The sequence below is a fragment of the Oryzias latipes genome, chromosome 12, assembly GCF_053564925.1.
Source record: "Oryzias latipes strain Hd-rR chromosome 12, Olatipes_Hd-rR_3.1".
Classification (NCBI taxonomy): Eukaryota; Metazoa; Chordata; class Actinopteri; order Beloniformes; family Adrianichthyidae; genus Oryzias; species Oryzias latipes.
The window spans coordinates 7,379,441-7,398,574 of NC_136248.1; the positions used below are offsets into that span (position 1 = coordinate 7,379,441).

The window sequence follows — 19,134 nt, forward strand, 5'->3', positions numbered from 1 at the left end:
ATAAAAAGTCATAAACACAAAAATACTCATTAAGTATTCTGCATAACCAGGCCCAGAAATAAGTTCTCATCTCCACACAGACAGAAAATTATCTAGATCAACTGCTCAGGCGGTCTCTCAGCAATAAGTTACCAGATCTGCTCCGCAAATCTCCTCTTTGCCACATGTTTGTCTTTAAACAGCAATTATCTGCTTTAACAATAAAACACAGTTTTCTTTGGGGGGGAGAAGCGGATCATTTCTAACTCCCATCTTTGGCCCCAATCACAAGACAAAGCAGAGAAATTCTCAAAGTCCCTGCATGATGAAATATCTTTTGTAAAAGGCAATAGGTCTGTAATAGCCTTCCTCTCCTTGTCACCCAAACCTGCTTTTATATTGCATAATGCACTTTTAAGGGAATTTTACATGGCCTGTGATGGATGCTGTGAAATATGAGGTGTGAAAAAGTGACGTCCTCTGATCTCAGAAAGACAGATATTAGAGCAAAGCCTCAAATGAGCCCCCCCCCCCTTCTCCCAACCCTCCCTCCCTCGCCACCATCTCTTCCAGCTGAAATTTGAACAATAAAAGGCGCCAAGAGCCCTTCAGCCATCAAAAGAAAGTTAAGCGCTCAACATTCTTAGTGAGATTTTTTTGAAAACGGAGCCACCTGAAGGCAATCTGTCTCCACTGGAACCCGGCTTGTCACTGTTACAGAGAGCTGTCACTTCAGTGCGCCAGCGCTGATGGAGACAGACAGCCGTCATCCGCAGCATTTACAAGCCCGCCGTGATGTCTTGGAGGCCTGCTGAACAGTTTGTTCCGCCTAAGATCTGCTGAAACATACTCAAGCAGAGCCAGGAGCGTTTTTTTCATCACAGATCGCTGTCATCTTAATCTGAGAAAAAAAAAAAAAAAAAAAAGCCTTTCAATCTTGAATAAAGGGAGCCAGAAAACAGCTGTCCATCAATCAGAAATGAAGCAGACGAGATCAGATCTATTTAAAATAAGACATGATTCAATGCTTCATGTAAAAACAGCAGTATGTCCAGAAATAGAACTTTAAAAAACATTGAAAGCATTAAAATATGACAGGTATGAATAAAAATCTCTTGTGGTTTTAAACTGTTTTGATGAGTAGATGAGGTAAATACAGAATGTATGCTGATGAGTAGCGCTTGGTTTAGGGACTGTGTAGAAGGAAGTGAACAAAAGAATATTTGTTGTGTTTAAAAACAGCTCAACCGTTTTATTTTACAGTTTCATTGTAACGGAGGAAAATGCTGCTCCGTGGATCATGGGAGTCTCCCCTCTGCATGAGAAAAATGGGTCGTCTGACTCTATAACATTGCAAAACTGCAATTTATTAAGGGATGAACATTTATAGTAAATGTCTTTACGGCATAAAATTGTAGCAGCAAAAAAACAAACCTAATAAAGAAAAAAAAGTCATGTATGAGTTGTATTTTTGGGAGAAATGTAATTAAACAAAATACAGGACCAAGAAAAAAGATTGCATCATGAAAGGCAAATCATATTAATGAATCATATAACATTAACAGACAATATATATATATGCTTTACTACCATAAAGCTGGAGACACGTGGCATGTGACGCATGTTCAAGAACGCACTAAACTTGGGTTCTTGAACAAGCAAGGAGGTGGCCGCTTGAATGCACGTTTCAGACGGTGGTGTGAAGTAGCAAGTTGATGCTTATTTAGCTTCTTAAAATATAGGACGAATCTAGTATATTAGTGCAACATATGAACAATTATTCAGATAACTATAACATATAGAACATTCTAACAAGTCAACTAAAGTCTTTATATCACCTCAAATGACAAAAATTCATTGAATTTTTCATCCTCTGTGTCGCATTGGAACAATTCCGACAAGCCTAAGCGGCACTTCTTCTTCTTCACTGTCAGTACCGAATACTGAAACACACACCTACAGTGCCCTCTAGCGGTTGTTGCCATGTATTATTATTTTTAATTGAATATACAGAAAGTAGCAGCTGAGTATAAGTTCCAAACCTGGCCAAACTCTGGTAAAAATTACAACTTATATTTTAAACAACATAGTAATGGAAAATATCTCACAGGTTCTCTATTTCTAAGTTATCTGTTGATTTTTGTTTTAGTGTCGGACATTTAAGTGATTTTTTTTAGGAGAGGAGGTGATGACAGACTTGATGACTGTGAATTGACCTGTTCCAGATACAGTGCTGAATAAAACTCTTCATGTTTTTGACAGACTTAGAATTTTTTGTTATATGGATCAAACAATGTTTTTTCAAATCTAAAGTCCAGACATAGAAAGTTTTTTCGAGTTTGTCTTAAGATCTAGTTCTGCTTTCTGCAGACGCATCTTTGCAAATCCAGGCCCAGCATCCATGATCCTTTTAGAGGGAAAACTGTTTCTCCAAACATCTGCACCATAAAGAGAGCCGTTCATTTTTGTTCTAGTTACATGCAAATTAAATTCAGTGTTTAATATGCTAAGTGAGGCGTGAACATTCTGGGAAAACTGGGAACTCCTAACAAGTTTTGTGAATAATTTATTGTTTAATGCAATGATGAAAATGGAATTGTTCGGCGAGGTTTCTTTTCTAAACCCTTTCTTTCGTTGTTCAGCTCTCTTCTGTTCATTTCTACAATTTTTTTGATAAATTATGTAAAGTTTAATACTGAGAAATAGAGGACGAGTGTGGTTTGATCGCATATGATTGTTAAAGGCCTCATCAATCAAATCACCGACGTCCGTCTTCAAGTTGCAGGACAAACATTTATACTTGAGCAAGATCCTCATAGGGAAACTGTAGGCCCGTCAAAAACAAGGTCCAAATAATGTTTTTATATCTTTATTATGCTTCAGTTATTTTAAAGAAATTCAGGGCTAGGGATAGACATGTCTGAGATCACTATCTGATTATCGTGATCCAAACTTTCCCTGAAAGTCCATTGAATAGAAGTTGGTCCATGTTTTCTGCCTTGTAGTTCATCATCATTCCACTAAAGGCAGTATAGGGGCTTTTCCTTTAAAATGACTGCTTCCAAAAAAATCACAGAAACACTTTTTGCGGGAAAAGTTTTGATAAGTTTGAAAACTTTATGGTAAAAAAAAACTCATCTATTGTTATTCTTTTTTTCAAGTGAAAACTTGGTGTATTGAAAAAAGCTAAATTTGTAGATAATAAATTCTTTATGAAACAGTTGCAAAAAAGGTGTATCAATTAGAGACAGGGTAAATAATGTGCTTCTTTTGAACACTAATGTCAATATCTTAGCATCTTAAACTAACATTTTTGTGAGAAAAAAACAAACCACCAAACGTATCATAACTGATACTATGTCGTTTAAATTAATTGATATTGCAAAACTTATTTTGTGGATTTCATCCACAAATAAGTGGATGAAAACACTGGAGGGACTGTCTTTTATCTGTCATTGTAACTTATGTTATTATGGTATCGTATGTATAAATAATGTTTTTATCCTGGTATTTATTCTTATCGCTTTAATTAATTTATTTTTATTAACTATTTACTGTACCTCAACTCGTGTATTGTTGACCCTGTGTATTTTTAATGTAGTCGGTCTGTGTACTCCTTTTTACTGATTGGACAAAGAGTCTGAAAAAAATTCTATCTATCTATCTATCTATCTATCTATCTATCTATCTATCTATCTATCTATCTATCTATCTATCTATCTATCTATCTATCTATCTATCTATCTATCTATCTATCTATCTATCTATCTATCTATCTATCTATCTATCTATCTATCTATCTATCTATCTATCTATCTATCTATCTATCTATCTATCTATCTATCTATCTATCTATCTATCTATCTATAACAGGGTTAAAACAACATCTTATTTCCAACACATGTTAATTTTCTGTCCATTTTTTAATGTAGCGGTCTTTACAGGGTTACAGCTTCTCAAATATGTCTGGCGAAATGAACGAAAGTATAACAAAGATTCAAAGTTAAAAACCACTACTGTAGACCTGCACCTGAAATCCTTTCTGAATTTGACGGAGAGTTTCTGCGCTAAACGCCAGAAATGGTTAGGGCTGTCAAACGCTCAATGTGGCCCCCTCCGTGTAATTACGGCAGAGCAAGAGGAGATGGGGAGCATGTTGAGAATGAGCTTAATTAATGTAGCAGTAAAAAGTGGCCCTCCCTCTGCTCGTCCATTGTGCGGCTCCGTATTAGTTCCACTTCAGCGCCCTCAAAGGCAGGAACAAATAGTGACTCTAATGATGGACATGCAACCCCTCCCTGCTCACACAACCTCCTGGATGGTCTCGGGTCACTGCCTCTCCTCCACCCGTCTTTCTCCCCTCTTCTCCCTCGGGGAGTCAGGGATGGTGAATAACCATGTTCAGCCGATCAGTTCTGAAAGAACGGGAGACAGCCTTGCATACTGACTTCATTAGCACTGACAAGTTAGGGGGATGCGGCTCAATTTAGAAGACTTTACAAAAAGAAGAGTGAAACCTCGAGGGGGCGAGGCAGACACGACTGTGGGTCGTTGCTGCACCGGAATGGTTATTGTGGTGGATTTCTGCTCTGTTTACAGCTGCTTCCAGTCTGCATGCAACATAAATATAGCAACTGAAGGTAAAAGTGCAGAGCAGTTAGTTGCAGCTTAAACATTAGACCACACAAACTAGTTTTATAGTTATAATGCTTTTTTGTGGATTTCTACATTTTTATTTTGTCAGTTTTTGACTTTTTGCTAAAACTTTTGGATCTCAGTTTTTGTGACTTTTGCCGCAAATAATGCCAAAATGTACTATTTTGAACAGTTTTTGTGAAATATTGTGTAATACAATCAAAAATGTTTTAAATTGACAAAGGCTGTACTAAAATAAAAAGAAAAAAGACATATTCACAAAAACAGTTTCAAAGATGAAACGAGATGGGACCAGGAACCGCTCTCTGATCCACTTTTGGAAGTGGTCTTGGTTTATTTTCCAATCAGACTGAGCTTTCCTTCGCTCTGAGATTCCTCTTTCTGAATACAATCCGTCCTTGGAGCGGAACAACTGAGCCAAAACGGCCACCACAGCCGACGGAAACAGAATAGAAATGAAGCAACAAATGAACCGCCGACAAATGCAAAGCAACAATGTTCGTGTTGTCAAACTTTTTACTTTTTACCTGTTAGAAAGTTTTTTTTAACACAGCTTGAAATACTTCTTACACGCTTTACTGTGTCTGGTTACGCGGCACACGCTTAGTGCTGCTGTGACGTAACCCGAAAAGGCTACCTTGTAGTTACTTAACAGAATTATCTGAAAATAATGCCAAAATACCACAACGATGAGACACAGCAATTTATTAAAATGTGATTGGATAGGTTCAGGCTCATTAAAACAACTTTAACGTGATACACATTGCTTCTCACTGTTTTCCTGACAATCTATATGTCATAAACACTAATTAGTGTACCATCATAGCTATCGTTTTGTCAGTAACCTCGCTGCAGCATGATGCCTCCAATGGACCACAGAAGCGAGTAAAAAGTGTTGTGGCTGATGTTGATACAGACCTTGAAAGTAATCAGCGAAATATAAAGTTTGAATCAGGGAAGTTACTGCAAAACGCAGGACTTCCATCATTTCTGCCTATAGTTGCTTAGCCCTGCGATCGTGATTCCTGACAATGAGTGAAGAGATCTTCGGTGGCCTGGTTCTGTTAACAAGCTTTGGTTCGAATCAGGAAAGGCCGCTTTACAGCAGTCTGAATACAGACCAAACAGCAAGGATCAGGACTTGGTCCGGATCAAATTAAGCGGACCCAGTCTGAATCAAACAGTTTTTCCAGTTTAAATACACCCTAAGTTTCCTGTAAACTGTATACATTCATGTTCGTGATGTCAAAAGAGGGTCCAGTGTCTGTTTTTGGTGGTTCCCAAAGATTTCCTCACTCAAAAGAATTAACAGGAGCCTGCTGCACTTGGAAACATCGTCCCACGATACAGACTTCGCAGCAGCGGCTACGGTCTGTACCCGCATTTCAAAAAACAGTTTTGCCGCAACACAACGAGTCAATACCCTCAAGAGAATACAGTGGGACACATTTTGTTCAAAACCCCGTTCTAAACAAAACAAAAGGAATATCACATGAAATTAAGGTGCAAGAAGATGCCATGAATGTTTTATGTCTTCAAGCCACTGACATAAAGGATATAAATATTGTATGCAAAGAGGAAAATCCCCTGTTTGAAGTCTCAAAAGCAAAGACGGTGGGAGAGAAAGGGAGGGAAGGCAGGTAATTACTGGTGGAAACGCTCTGACGGATTAGTACACTAAAGTAGGAGGAGGATCTACCAAACACGGCTAACCTCTAAAAGTATTGGGTCTCCACCTAATAGTGACAGGAACATTACAACCCAAGGAGCCACCTGACAAACACAGGCTGAGAAAAACAAAGTAGACGGATGCTGAAACACACACAAAACGGCTTTAGTTTCTGTCTATTTCCCCATAAACAGCTGTGTAATTACACTGCGGGTGTGAGACCTACATTGTTGAAAAGCCAGTTTCACTCTGCAGATTCATGAAAGGTGCTTTACTCTCCTGACACAACTGTAAAACTTAGGCAAGGAGAAAAAGCTTGACTGGAACAAGATCTGATTATTTTGAAAGGCCCGGTGTGATTTGAAGCACAGCGCAGGGAAAAGCTGCACAAAGATTTGTTCCTGTTCACCAGCAGATCTACAAAAGTTTATTGTGCGGCAATGCTCCTCGCCAGCAAACATGGAAAAGTTTGTCATATGCAGTCTAAGTAACTCAACAAAGCTCCAGGATGAGTCTCACACAGCGGTGATGCTCTACAAAGACCTGGCCTGCATAAGGGAGCAGCTCACAGTGCAGCACCACACGGTAAGATGTGTCTGCAGGCGCGAGGTCAGGGGATTGGACTGCAGAACTTCTGATTAGTGGATGACCTGCTGCATAAAGAGCCTGAGGCCTCCTCCTCAGTAATAAAAGTTAGCTGTTTTGAACTGCACAGCCTCTGCAGATCTATTGCAGAGCTCAGGTGAAATCTTCCATCCATTACAGAATATGATCCATTTTAGCAGTTGGAACAGAACCTGCACTGGGAGTGTGTTTGAATCCTGGCTGCTGCTCATCTTTAAACAAAACACTGAAACAACAGTCCATGAGGCTCTGTGAGTGTTAACGCTTATACTGTAATTCAGAAAATCAAACTGATCCATATCATATTAATAACAAACAGAAGCTGTATGTAAAACAAACAAAAAAGAGACATACATTTCTGAATTTCAGCTAAAACTTTGTCTTTATGTGTGGGTTTTCTCCGGGATCCCCGGCTTCCTCCCACCATCCAAAAACATGCTTCATAGGTTGATTGGCAACTCTAAATTGCCCAAAGTGTGAGTGTGAGAGTGAATGGATGTGTGATTGAGGATATTCTACCCTGCGACAGACTGGCGACCTGTCCAGGCCATCCCTTGCCTACGCCCAAGTGGCTGGGATAGGCTCCGGCAACCCCGTGACCCCGAAAGGGAAAAACGGTCAAGAAGATGAATGAATGAACTTTGTCTTTAACCCACAAGCTTATTGTACACAAACTCCAGCCAACATCTACTCCATCCTTATGCTTCATTCGCATTTTACACAAATTCAAGAACGGGCATTTAGGACATGCATTTAAAGTGCATTTAGCCCATGGTGTTCACACTGGACAAGCAGGGATGGGTTTTTTCTTATTTTTCTTTTGCTACTGTTTACTAGAACATGTCCGTTATTAGTTGGAAGACACTTGGTGTGAAATGTTGAAGTGGTGCAAATCTTGCTCCAGGCAATTATTGATTTCTCCTTCTTGATCCATTTTCAAACAGGTGGCACTTCCGTGAATTAAGAGGAATGCCATCCAAACGTCACTACCAAATTCAAGTTTCTGATTGGTCAAAATTCCCCAATGGATGTTCGTTTTGAACGCAGAATCCGAAAACGCTTGTTTTAAGAGTGGAAGCCCAAAACACGTTAGTGCACGTTTACATGGACATTTTTATTTGGAAGTGACCGCTTGAACACGTGTTGCTGTTGGAACGTAGCTTTTTTAAATTTATTTAGTGTCTTTACAGACCCTTTCCAAAAAAACGGAATATTATGGAAAAGTGTATTTCTTCCTATAACTTGATTCAAAAAGTAAACTTTCATAGAATATAGATTCAGGCCCACTGTTTAATATATTTTAAGTATTCCTTTGTTTATTTTTACATAAACATAAACCCACAAAAACAGAACTGTGGAGAAACCTGCACATATTTTTTCAGGACATGAAATAAGTTAAACAGTGGACCCCAAATCTATGAAAGTTTAATTTTATGAATGGAATTATAGAAATGAACACACTTTTCCACGATTTTCTAATTTTTTGGAAAGGGTCTGTCTATGTATTTTAAGTTGATCTTAATTGAATATTTTTAGTGGTGATAGTGACACCTCCTGACGTCTCTTATTGTGCGCTAAGCTGCCGGTTTCACTCGTTCCTGTTCAGCTGCAAAGCAAATCTTCAGCTTTTTTCCAGACGCACTGTCTGATAATCAGCTGATCCACACAGAGGACTCTCAGGTGCCACCAGACAGTCTGATAAACGGGTGACTCTAGGTTGGAGCAGAGCTGGCCCCCCTCTCCTCACCCAGGCCCGGCCTTCATCCGTGACATCAGAGAGGTGGGGGGGGGCTGTACCTCGGCCAGGATGGGAGCGGTGTAGCCCCCCCCCCAGGTCCAGCTGGCTGTTTGATCACGGCAGTTGACCTCTGTGGAAACAAGAAGACGGTACCAAAGAGGATGAGCCCGGCGCCTCTCTCTGCAGCCCTTGTTTGCTCCAAATATGAAAACAGGGTTAATTGTATTTAACAATATGCTCCCTAACCCCTGTTTGAGCGCCACCCTCCCCTCCTTGATTAGAATTAGAATCACATCTGGCTCCAAGTTCTGTCCCTCATTACAGCTGAATCTCATTACAAGCGGCTCCCGCGGGAGGGACGCTCCGGGTTTTTAAGCACACTTTTTCTTTCTTCCTGCCTCTTGCTTATTTCATCTGCTTCGCCGCATCTTTTCTTCTGCGTTTACATTAGCGGAAGTCCTCATCTGAGAGAATGACTGAGCACCAGCACATTCCTCCTCCTCCCAGAGCCTAGAAATTGTTTTACAGTGCCAATTAAAGTAGGTATGTTGAGTTTTTTTTCCCCCAGAATATGTATTATTCACACTCTATTATTTGTTGCGGTGAAAAAGAGACAGGAAAAACTAACTAAAATAGGACTCCGATTGAGTTCCTCTTCCTCGTAATATAAACTACACCAAAGGTCTTGAAGTAAAGCCTACATGAGGAAAATGAGGCAGTTTATTTATGGAGACGTGAAGTCCAACTGAATAATAAAGGTCTATACATATAACAATATTTTAATCTTTGTTTCTGCACAAACCCCGCCTCACTTGGATTTAATTTAGAATGAAGAAAAGTTTGACTCAGAAATGTTTCACAAAGATAAAACATTCATTTAAAGGCACAGCAGGAGTTTCTCCACGAGATTTGGAGCTTCGGGCTTCAGTAACACTTCTATTGAGTAGCAAAAGGGTTTTATTTGCACCTTAGCATATTCATCTAAAGTAATACAAAAACAACAGCATAATTTAATTAAAACAAATAATAGTTTTAGTAGCTCCGACTTGTTGTTTGCAAAGTGAGGATGTGGGAAGGGAAGCGGAGAGGTTTGTCAGTTCTCCATCAGCGGTGAATCACAGAGCATGCAGGGCGCCTGCAGGATCTTCTTTATCCACTCTGGATCTGCAGAAAAAAACATTGAGATTGACTTGATTTATAATCTGCATTTGATCTGATAAGGACAAAATAATGGCAACTGCAAAATATATATAAAAAGAAATAACTCAACAGGGCTGGGGTTATATAGCTTCACTTATTACATCTCCCTTTTAAGAAACAAATCAAACTATATTTGAATTTAATTGATAAACACGATATTTAATTAATCTAAGCTGACGTGTGCATTTCTGCAAATATGTCTATTTATGATTATGAGTAATTGACATGACATGAAGATACTCTTTAACATCTTATTTTTAAACTAATTTCTTATTTTATTTCTGTGTTTTGTGTTTCTTTTTTAAATTGTATTATTCCATAACTTATGCTTACAATAAATGAATAAATCAAATTAAATCTGCAGACATGTTGCATACAATCAAATAATGCTACGTTTCTTAATTTTATTCGCAATGAAAATCTTCCGTACTAAATTTCCGAGTCTAATGGCACAAAAAATAATGAATAAACAAACAATAAAGCGGGTTGCATCTTTGGGTTTTTGTTACATTTGCTCATTAGGTCCAAGGTTCACGGAGAAGAAAACACAAAGCAAACTTTACTAAATGTTACAGAGCTCCAATTGAAGATATTTGTATGTTTTCTTGGTGGCATAGATAAAAAAAAAGTTTAACCTGCAGCAACAAGACCTACATCTATGTATCACTTCATCACCTTTTTAAAGATGTCCTTTCTGATTAGATCCAGTATTTTAATGACCCATACCAAATGATCCACGTCTGCCACAAATCTCTCAGTGACAACTGTGAGCCAGCTGTGCATCCAGAGTGCTGGTGTAATGAGACAGAAGCTCTGCGACCAGTTAATGAGCAAACAAACCATTAAGAGTTAACAACTAACCTCATAAAGCTCATTTCCACCATTATTTCTGCCTATTCCGTACGCACTAAGTTTATATAGGTGACGGAAAAACCACCATGTCAAGTGGGGATCTGAGCGGCGGAGCGGGCTGATGGCTGATGTTGGGGGTGACAGGAGTGGATGTCTGATGGAGAGTGTGGCTGGGAAACTGAGGAGGAGGTGGATGGAAAGCGGCGCTTACCCTCAGGCTCTGGCAGTCTGGCGATGCTATCCAGCAGGAGGCAGCGTCTGAACGTCAGCGTTTGGCAGGCCTGGTATGACAACACACACCTGGAGGAGCCCGAGAAACGCGCATTAGAAATCAGGATGGCAGGGACAGGGAGACACACACACACACACACACACACACAATGCAAAAGTTAAGAGGAAACAGCACTGAGGTGCATCTGACGGGCACAGACATGGAAATGTGCGCCCAGCTGAGGTGCCACGTTCCAGCTGAGGAGCAGACAGGAGAAATGGTTGACAGAAAATATTTATGAGGCGACGAAAGCGCCGCGCGGGTAAATATTAACCCCATATGACCTAAAGTTTCTATGAAAAGCAGCCTTCCAGAACCTGTAAAATGTTCTGGAAAACTTTAGAGCAACAACACTCTAAGACAAAAAAACTCGTGGTTTTACTGAAAACACACTTTCATTTATTGGAAATAATACAGGCAGAAAAAGCAACAGGTATGAAAAACAAGATCCTCTCAGATTTATACTAAAGGAGTGCGTACCTGTGCCACAAGTGTCCATTTCCACACGTGGCGTCTTTGTGGTCGGTGAAGGGCAGCACGGCCTGACAGAGGGCGCAGCGCTCAGAGAACGCCTGCTTATTCATTTTATTCTTGATGTGGCCGATCAGCACCTGAGAGGGACGACATGCGGACAGAAATAATTCAGCAGAGGCGGCGGCGCAGGTTTGATTGTCACGTTGCTCGTTGGATTTTTTTGCTCCGTCTCTCATGAAACAGACTTCAGGCCTGAACGCATGAACACATGTGCAGAACAGCATCATTACAACGGAGCGCGAACCGCAGCAGACGTCCCCCCTTAGAAACGCCACGCAAACAGCTGAAGCCACGGATAATGACGGGAACAGGCTAAAATCTGGGATATTTTTTACAATGTTCTTGTTTATTAGATGAAATGATAAAACATTTTTTTTAAACATAAATGTGATGTCATTGCTGATGCATGTTTGCTGATAAACAGTAAATTAACACCAAGTTTTTTTTTAATGATTAAATTATGGATTCAGGAAATGTTTCCTTTTTATTTAAAGCCATCAGATATTTCATTTTTTTAACCAGAATGAATGTAGAAAAGTTCTGGAAATTAGTAATGAATGATTTGTTCAAGTTTGTTAAGTTGGGGCTGCATTTGGGTGTAGAGGTTAGCATAGGGAGACGGCCGTGGTTCAAATCCCAGAAGGGACCTCTCTGTTTGGAGTTTTCATGCATGCGTGGGTTTTCTCCGGACCACAATCCAAAAACATTCTTCAGGAGGTTAACTAACGATTCTTAAGCGTTAGTCAGAGCTGCCCTTACAGGGGGGCAAAAAACAGGCAAACATGTATTGGGGCACCCAAGTGGCCACCACAACATTTTAAAGTTGTAGACCACTAGGTGAGCCAATAGAGGCAAAATGTTCATTCACATTTTTCTCTATGGGCATGCCGACGGCATCACCCGTATATCATGAGTGCTAGTATATTCCAACAAATACTTCACAATACATTTACCACACACACGACAATGGTACGTTTCACTTTCATGACGTCTTTTAAGGTGGCTGTATGAGCCTCAAGGACACTGCAGGACACACCTGTGCTCCTCTTAAGATGCAGCCGGCCCGCTCTACTAGCCTCAACGGGCCTGGACAACCCAAAAATCCACAGCACTTGTCCGGGTCAACCACTGTACAGGTGCATGTGACTGAGGCGTACGTAGTGCTTAAGTGTGAATGTGAGTGTACGTGTACAGATTGGTGATTTCTTCTGGGTGGAGCCTGTCTTTGCCCAACAGGAGCTGGCATAGACTCCAGCAACCCTGTGACCCCGAAAGGAAGTTCTTGAAATTGTATTTTAATTAAAAAATAGATAACTTTTTCCCTATTTTTTGCTTAATTACAACGACAGGAGCTGTTTAATTATTTGTTTAATTTGCAAACACTTTTCCTTCTCTGCTATCATTTGGCCGTTACCTCTGACGCTCGGTCGTTCACACCTCTAGAAAGATACTCCATCAGGCCGCAGGTGGGGATGCTGGTGTTTTGTCCGACGGAGGTGTTGAGGTACACCACCCCCAACACTTTCTTCATATTCTCCCTCAACAGGTGGGCCTCGGCTGCGTGGATGCTGGCCTGCAGCGTAGCCCTCTGCTCCTCCTCCTTCACCTGTTTGACTGGTCCACACTCACATGCTCCTGTTTGCGCAGCCTCACCCTCTTCTCTGACGCCTTCCTCCGCATTTCCTTCAGCGATCTGGGCTTCCCTGGGTTGAGGTTTCCAGATATTACTGCCACGAGGAGATTGTACCGTCTGGTACAATACACGTACCAAGAAGAGCTGGAAGCGCCACAAGTAGGGTACATCTGCCTCCTGGAGTTTCTGATCCAGCGCCTCTTGCAGCCACATGGGAATGCAACTGCTTTTGAGAACGTGCCACCTCACCAAGTCCAGCAGGTCCATCATTTTATACAAGTTCTGAGAGGGGGACTTTAACAGCAGCTCTGTAGCAGCCTCTGCTGATTTCAGAGTCACAAAGTGGACCTGGTAAGTCCTGTTGATGGGGTGATGTTTACCAACGAAACCCTGGGTGCTAAGAAGAGCAATGTATGCTCCGTTGGGGCTCACCGCTATCCCGTGGATCCGTCTGCCGGTGAGGTTCTCAAGTCGCGGCATGTCTTCCTGCTTGAACGTCAGAGAGTTCCCCTGAAACATCGGGGTCAGTTTTTTAATCCAGCCATCCATGGAACAGCAGTAGAAGTCCATGCTCTGTCGATCGACCGTCAGAGACACCACAGAGAGCGAGTGGAGTCCTGCTATGTGAGAGTTGAACACATTCATCCCGGCGGTTGAAACCACAAGCAAACACCAGAAAATGTAGCAGCCTCGAGACGCCACGATCAGGCTGCAGCTAGCTTTATGGACCGGATGCATCAGCGGAACGCACCGGATGTTGTCAACTGCGATATTGTCACATTCTTTCCACAGGATGACTGGGTGTCTGAGGGTGAAGTAGCCTTTCACGCTTTTAAGGGGGACGGGAAAGATCTTAAGAGGCCCTTCCTCGCTGCCAATGATCAGTCCGCTCATCTGACGATCCTCATATTTGTACTCCCACCACGCCAAGTCACTGGGCCGCGTCACGCCGGACTCAATGAGGTCCAAAAACAACACATCCTCGCCATCCGTAAAGGGCAGCAAGAATTTCCACAAAACAAGGTCACCGTTTTCCATCAACACGGCGAGGAGGACCATCTCCACATCCACGCAGGTGTTATCCGGTTGAACCTGCTTGAACGTGTACGTGCTTGACCACTCCATCCTCACAGGCGTCTGCATGCGGAAACGCCGCTGAAACTCCTCAAAGTCCAACAGGTTGGCCTCGGTCGGCCTGTCTTTCTTGGCGTAGCCTCGCTCTATCAGCAGCTCACCGTACTTTTGGGTGAGATCGACCAGCAAGTTCCACTCTAGGCGCTTACTGTTATGATGGATGGTAAGCCTGTTTTCAAGTGTTAAACAAGCAAGGAGACAGCGTCCGGTGGCGTCACAACCTAAAGGCGACCAACTTGCATACTTTATTCCTTTGTGGGAGCCAACCGACGGATGGATCACTCTGTCGGTCAGAAATGCCTGCCTCAGTGTGAGGTCAGGGTGAGTGGAGAACTTCTTCATCGCTTCAGCCAGCTCTGCTGATGGTCCCACCTTTAAAGGACAAACACAACAATTTGAGATTTACTACTTTTGGTCGTTAGTTTTAGTAAATCAAGGCAAAAGTAAATCTGCAGAACCTAAAAGTTTTATGAGTCGTTGCATCAAAATCTGCCAAACAGTTTTTCAAATTCTGTGACCAAGAATAATCTATATTAATCTATAATCTACATTGGAATTATCCAGCCGCACAGTTCTGATCCAGATTCCAGCTCAGACGAGGAGGAAAACAAAGACGTTCATGGATCTATTTGTCTGCAAGTGGATGCATCAGAAGGGAGCGGAGCAGGGAGCTGGTGGGCTGCCGTTGTAGTTTGTCCGTCAGCACCCCAAAAGTTTTTTACAACTGCGTTTTTTTCCTCTGCTCCTGATTCGACAAAACATCCAAACACAACTTTGATCAGAGTGGGTCTTTAAAATGGAAAGAAAGCTTAGTTCAAACTTATCAACAATGATGTATCATCTTTTTGATGTATATTTTTTTTAGAAAAATCCTTACATGTTAGTATTTTAAATCACCAAGTTTGGAACGACTATTGAAAAAAAACTATTGCTTAACAGTTTTCCACTAGTTTTTGTTTTGTTGTAAACCATTTTATTTTATTGATTAAATCGGGGGAAAAAAAACGTCAGAGTATGAAAGTATAACTTTAAAGCAAAACTGCGTTCCAGTGCTGTCTGGGTTCAGCGTCTGGTGTTTCCACCTCGGTTATTTACCCGCATTTTGACTGGCTCGGCCGGGACAGGGATGGACGTCCGGAGCAGCATCAGATGCTGTTTGTTGCTGTGAACATCACACAGCTGCTCCATCACCGACAGGGAACTGGCGGTACACACTGACAGGCGGTGATCCGGCGACCAGGCGAGGGGCTGCTGCCCACTTACCGGCGACGTCAGAGGGACTACCGGGTCTCGCTTAGTTGGGACGTGCCCAGCAGTGAGTAAATCATGATTATCCGCGTATTCTGGTTCAGTTTTGATCATAATTTGGGGTTCATCTTTTGCTGCTTTGGGCAGAGAGGCGGCAGCCATATTTGCTGACGAGAGGAAGTGACGTAAACAAAAGGGTGTTTGGCCACTCCCACCGCCTCCCGCCTTTTTTATTTTTTATTTTTTTATTATGTATATTTTTTTCTTGTGTTTAGAGCGGGAGACAGTGTATTATGACTTAGATGGAATTCACTTTTTTGGTTACTAGTCGGAGTTTAAAGTCAAATTAGATTTCTACTAGCCAGATATTTCTCTGGAAAATAGATTAAAGTTATGTATTTGAAAGTCAAACAGTTCTTCCCTATATTTTTAAAGTTTCCGTTCTCTCGCCAAAATGAAACAAAAAAATTATTAAAAGTGTAGTTGTAAGTCAGGTTTTATAGAAATACAGAAATGCAATGATATTTTCACAAAAGACCTCTCTGATCCCAGAACCCTTTTATGAACACATATTTTTAAAGCATTGACTTTTCATCAAAGCCCTAATGTTTATTTCTACTCATGGTCATTTATTTAAAACTTGAAAATTTTAGAAATTAACTTTGTTCAAATCACAAATGTTTTTTTTAATTTGAAACAGAACAATAATGATTAAACCTAGTGATAAACAATGAAACAGTTACTTCAAAGTTGTTTTTCTTTTTTAATATCATGCATAGACTTTTGCATTATTATGCGTTCTTGCAGGCTTTGTGTTGTAGTTGTGAGTCTTTTTCTAAGAGTTACAATGACATGGAGCAACACATGACTGTGTGTTTGTGGTAGCTGAGATCAATGTGAGCAAATGCTAGAAATTACCAGTGGACCTGAATGCATCAATAGTGAGCTCTTAATGGATGAACAAAAGTGTGGAAATTCCATGCAGCCCATGTCTGCACCTCATGCTTCGACGTATGTGATTAATAAATCTGCACAATAAAGTCAGAGATAAATGTTTAAACCAAGTCTGGGATGGATTTTTGTGGTAGACAAGTTGGGGGGGAGGCAGACACTTAAAAGTCATGGTTGTGAGTCTGAGCCTCCTGTCAGAGATGATGAACAATGCTTCACCTGCCAAAGTGGCTAGTGAAATTGTTTCTCTACCCGTCAAAGCAAAGCTTTACCCGCAATTGGCGGGTGGGCAGGTGTTAAAAATGTGTCTTTAACATTTTGGGATGTTAGTTTTACTAGACATGGGTTTGTGTGGCTCAGAAGATATTTTTTATATATTTCTAGCACATCTTTTTAGGGCATAGTATCTGCGGAGTGATAGGAGTTTATTAGGGGGGGGGGGACTATTGGCGTGAAGTAAGTCTATCCTCATTTCCCATAATCCCTTTGTTTACATTCTCTCCCACGATCTTACAGCCCCTTACAACCCCAGGCTAACAATAGCAGTGCTACAAAAATAGCGAGCAATATCGGAGCTATCCAGCCATAGAGTTTTGAGCCAGATGCCATTTAGGACAAAGAAAACAAGGACGTACATGTCTGCAAGTGGAGGCATCAGAATAGAGTAAAGCAGGGAGCTTGTGGCCCGCCAACTGTACCAGCTGCATTATAGCTACTGGCCTTTTTACAACAGCCTTGTTTGTTTGTCTTGAAAAAGGAAATACTCAGATAAGCAGTTTTAATCTTATTTTTCTTTAAATATTCCCTTTATCAACAACAACAACAACAAAAAACTGCTATGAGAATACGTTAAAAATATCACCAACACAATTTTCATTGTAGTGGGTCTTTAAGCGATATGCACATTATTATGATGTTATAGGATATTGTACCAAAGACTGTAGGTAATCTTTTTTGGAGAAACTGCTTTAATCATTAACTGCATAGGAGAACTGAACTGAGGGACTCCTCCCCCCTGGCATTCCAAACAGGAAGTACCCACTGACTCCAAGAAGCCAAAATCCTATAGGCCCCTACAGAGAAAGAAACCACTATAACTCAGTCCTTCTATCGCTCAGAATAACCATTCTTGCTCTGATACCTTTATCATGTTTTTGCTAATCTGTTTTTTTCAAACATTTTTTATGAACTTGTGAGTTATTCAAGTTACAATCAATAAAAGTATGTCTCATGTCAAACATTCAAAAAATTTGATTGACTTACTGTAGGTTGTGTCTGAACTAATTCACTGCTCACCACAGGGGTTGCAAGCCAGTAACTTCTGTGCCGGTCCCAAGCCCGGATAAATAGAGAGGGTTGCGTCAGGAAGGGCATCCGGCGTAAAAATTGCCAAAATAAACATGCGAATCATCCACAACACTTTAGACATACCGGATCGGTCGAGGCCCGGGTTAACAACGACCGCCACCGATGCTGTTAACCTACAGGGTGTCGGTGGAAATTTGACTACTGTTGGTCGAAGAAAGAGGGGAGGCAGAAGGGTCCGTGGCCAGAGAGAGAAGGGAAAAGGCAGGAACATAGGTTTGAGAATAGGGACTCTTAACGTTGGCACAATGACAGGGAAAGGCAGAGAGCTGGCAGACATGATGGAGAGAAGGAAGGTAGATGTACTGTGTGTGCAGGAGACAAGGTGGAAGGGCAGCAAGGCACGTAGTATTGGAGGAGGATACAAACTGTTCTATCATGGTGTTGATAGGAAGAGAAACGGGGTAGGAGTGATTCTGAAGGGGGAGTTTGTGAACAGTGTTCTAGAGGTGAAAAGAGTCTCAGACAGGATGATGAGCCTAAAGTTAGAAATTGAAGGGGTGATGGTGAATGTAGTCAGTGGGTATGCGCCACAGGTTGGCTGTGAGTTAGAAGTGAAGGAGAGATTCTGGAGTGAGTTGGATGAGGTCATAGAGAGTTTTCCCAGAGGAGAGAGAGTTGTTATTGGAGCAGACTTTAATGGGCATGTTGGTGAGGGCAACAGAGGTGATGAGGAGGTGATGGGCAGGTTTGGTGTGAAGGAAAGGAATCTGGAGGGACAGATGGTGGTGGACTTTGCGAAGAGGATGGAAATGGCTGTAGTCAACACTTACTTCCAGAAGAGAGAGGAACATAGAGTGACGTACAGAAGTGGAGGTAGGAGTAGTCAGGTGGACTACATCCTATGTAGACGAGGTCATTTGAGAGAGGTTAATGACTGCAAAGTGGTGGTAGGAGAGAGTGTAGCCAGACAGCACCGCATTGTGGTGTGTAAAATGACTCTGGAGGTCAGGAAGAAGAAGAGAGGGAAAACAGAAAAGAAGACCAAGTGGTGGAAGCTACAGAATGAAGAAACTTGTGAGGAATTTAGGCAGAAGTTGAGGCAGGTCCTGGGTGGTCAGGATGAGCTTCCAGAGGACTGGGAAACTACAGCAGAGATTATCAGGGAAACAGGTAGGAAGGTGCTAGGTGTGTCATCTGGAAAGAGGAAAGACGGTAAGGAGACTTGGTGGTGGAATGAGGAAGTACAGGAATGCGTCCAGAGGAAGAGGTTGGCTAAAAGGAAGTGGGATGTAGAAAGGACTGAGGAAGGTAGACAGGAGTACAAGGAAGCGCAGCGT

General features: G+C 41.6%; 2 protein-coding genes across 2 annotated transcripts in view; one reads left to right on the forward strand and one right to left on the reverse strand.

Annotated features, from left to right (window-relative positions):
* Positions 1-19,134, forward strand: part of LOC101167971 (stomatin) — a 267,426-nt gene that overhangs the window by 148,655 nt on the left and 99,637 nt on the right. The window lies entirely within an intron of this gene.
* gtf3c4 (general transcription factor IIIC, polypeptide 4) lies at positions 9,601-15,824 on the reverse strand. Its single transcript, XM_004075025.5, has 5 exons — positions 15,386-15,824; positions 12,938-14,662; positions 11,470-11,600; positions 10,930-11,018; positions 9,601-9,830 (listed from the first exon to the last, which is right to left on the reverse strand). The coding sequence occupies exons 1-5, from the start codon at positions 15,698-15,700 to the stop codon at positions 9,760-9,762; spliced, it is 2,331 nt and encodes a 776-aa protein (XP_004075073.1). The 5' UTR covers positions 15,701-15,824; the 3' UTR covers positions 9,601-9,759.

Bases quoted from the DNA above. Each gene is read 5' to 3' on its own strand.
- gtf3c4 (XM_004075025.5), bottom strand. From the start codon at position 15,700: ATGGCTGCCGCCTCTCTGCCCAAAGCAGCAAAAGATGAACCCCAAATT. The intron at 11,019-11,469 runs GTACGCACTCCT...GGGCTCCTCCAG, and splicing joins AATGGACACTTGTGGCACAG to GTGTGTGTTGTCATACCAGG. The intron at 9,831-10,929 runs GTAAGCGCCGCT...TTTTTTCTGCAG, and splicing joins CAGACTGCCAGAGCCTGAGG to ATCCAGAGTGGATAAAGAAG.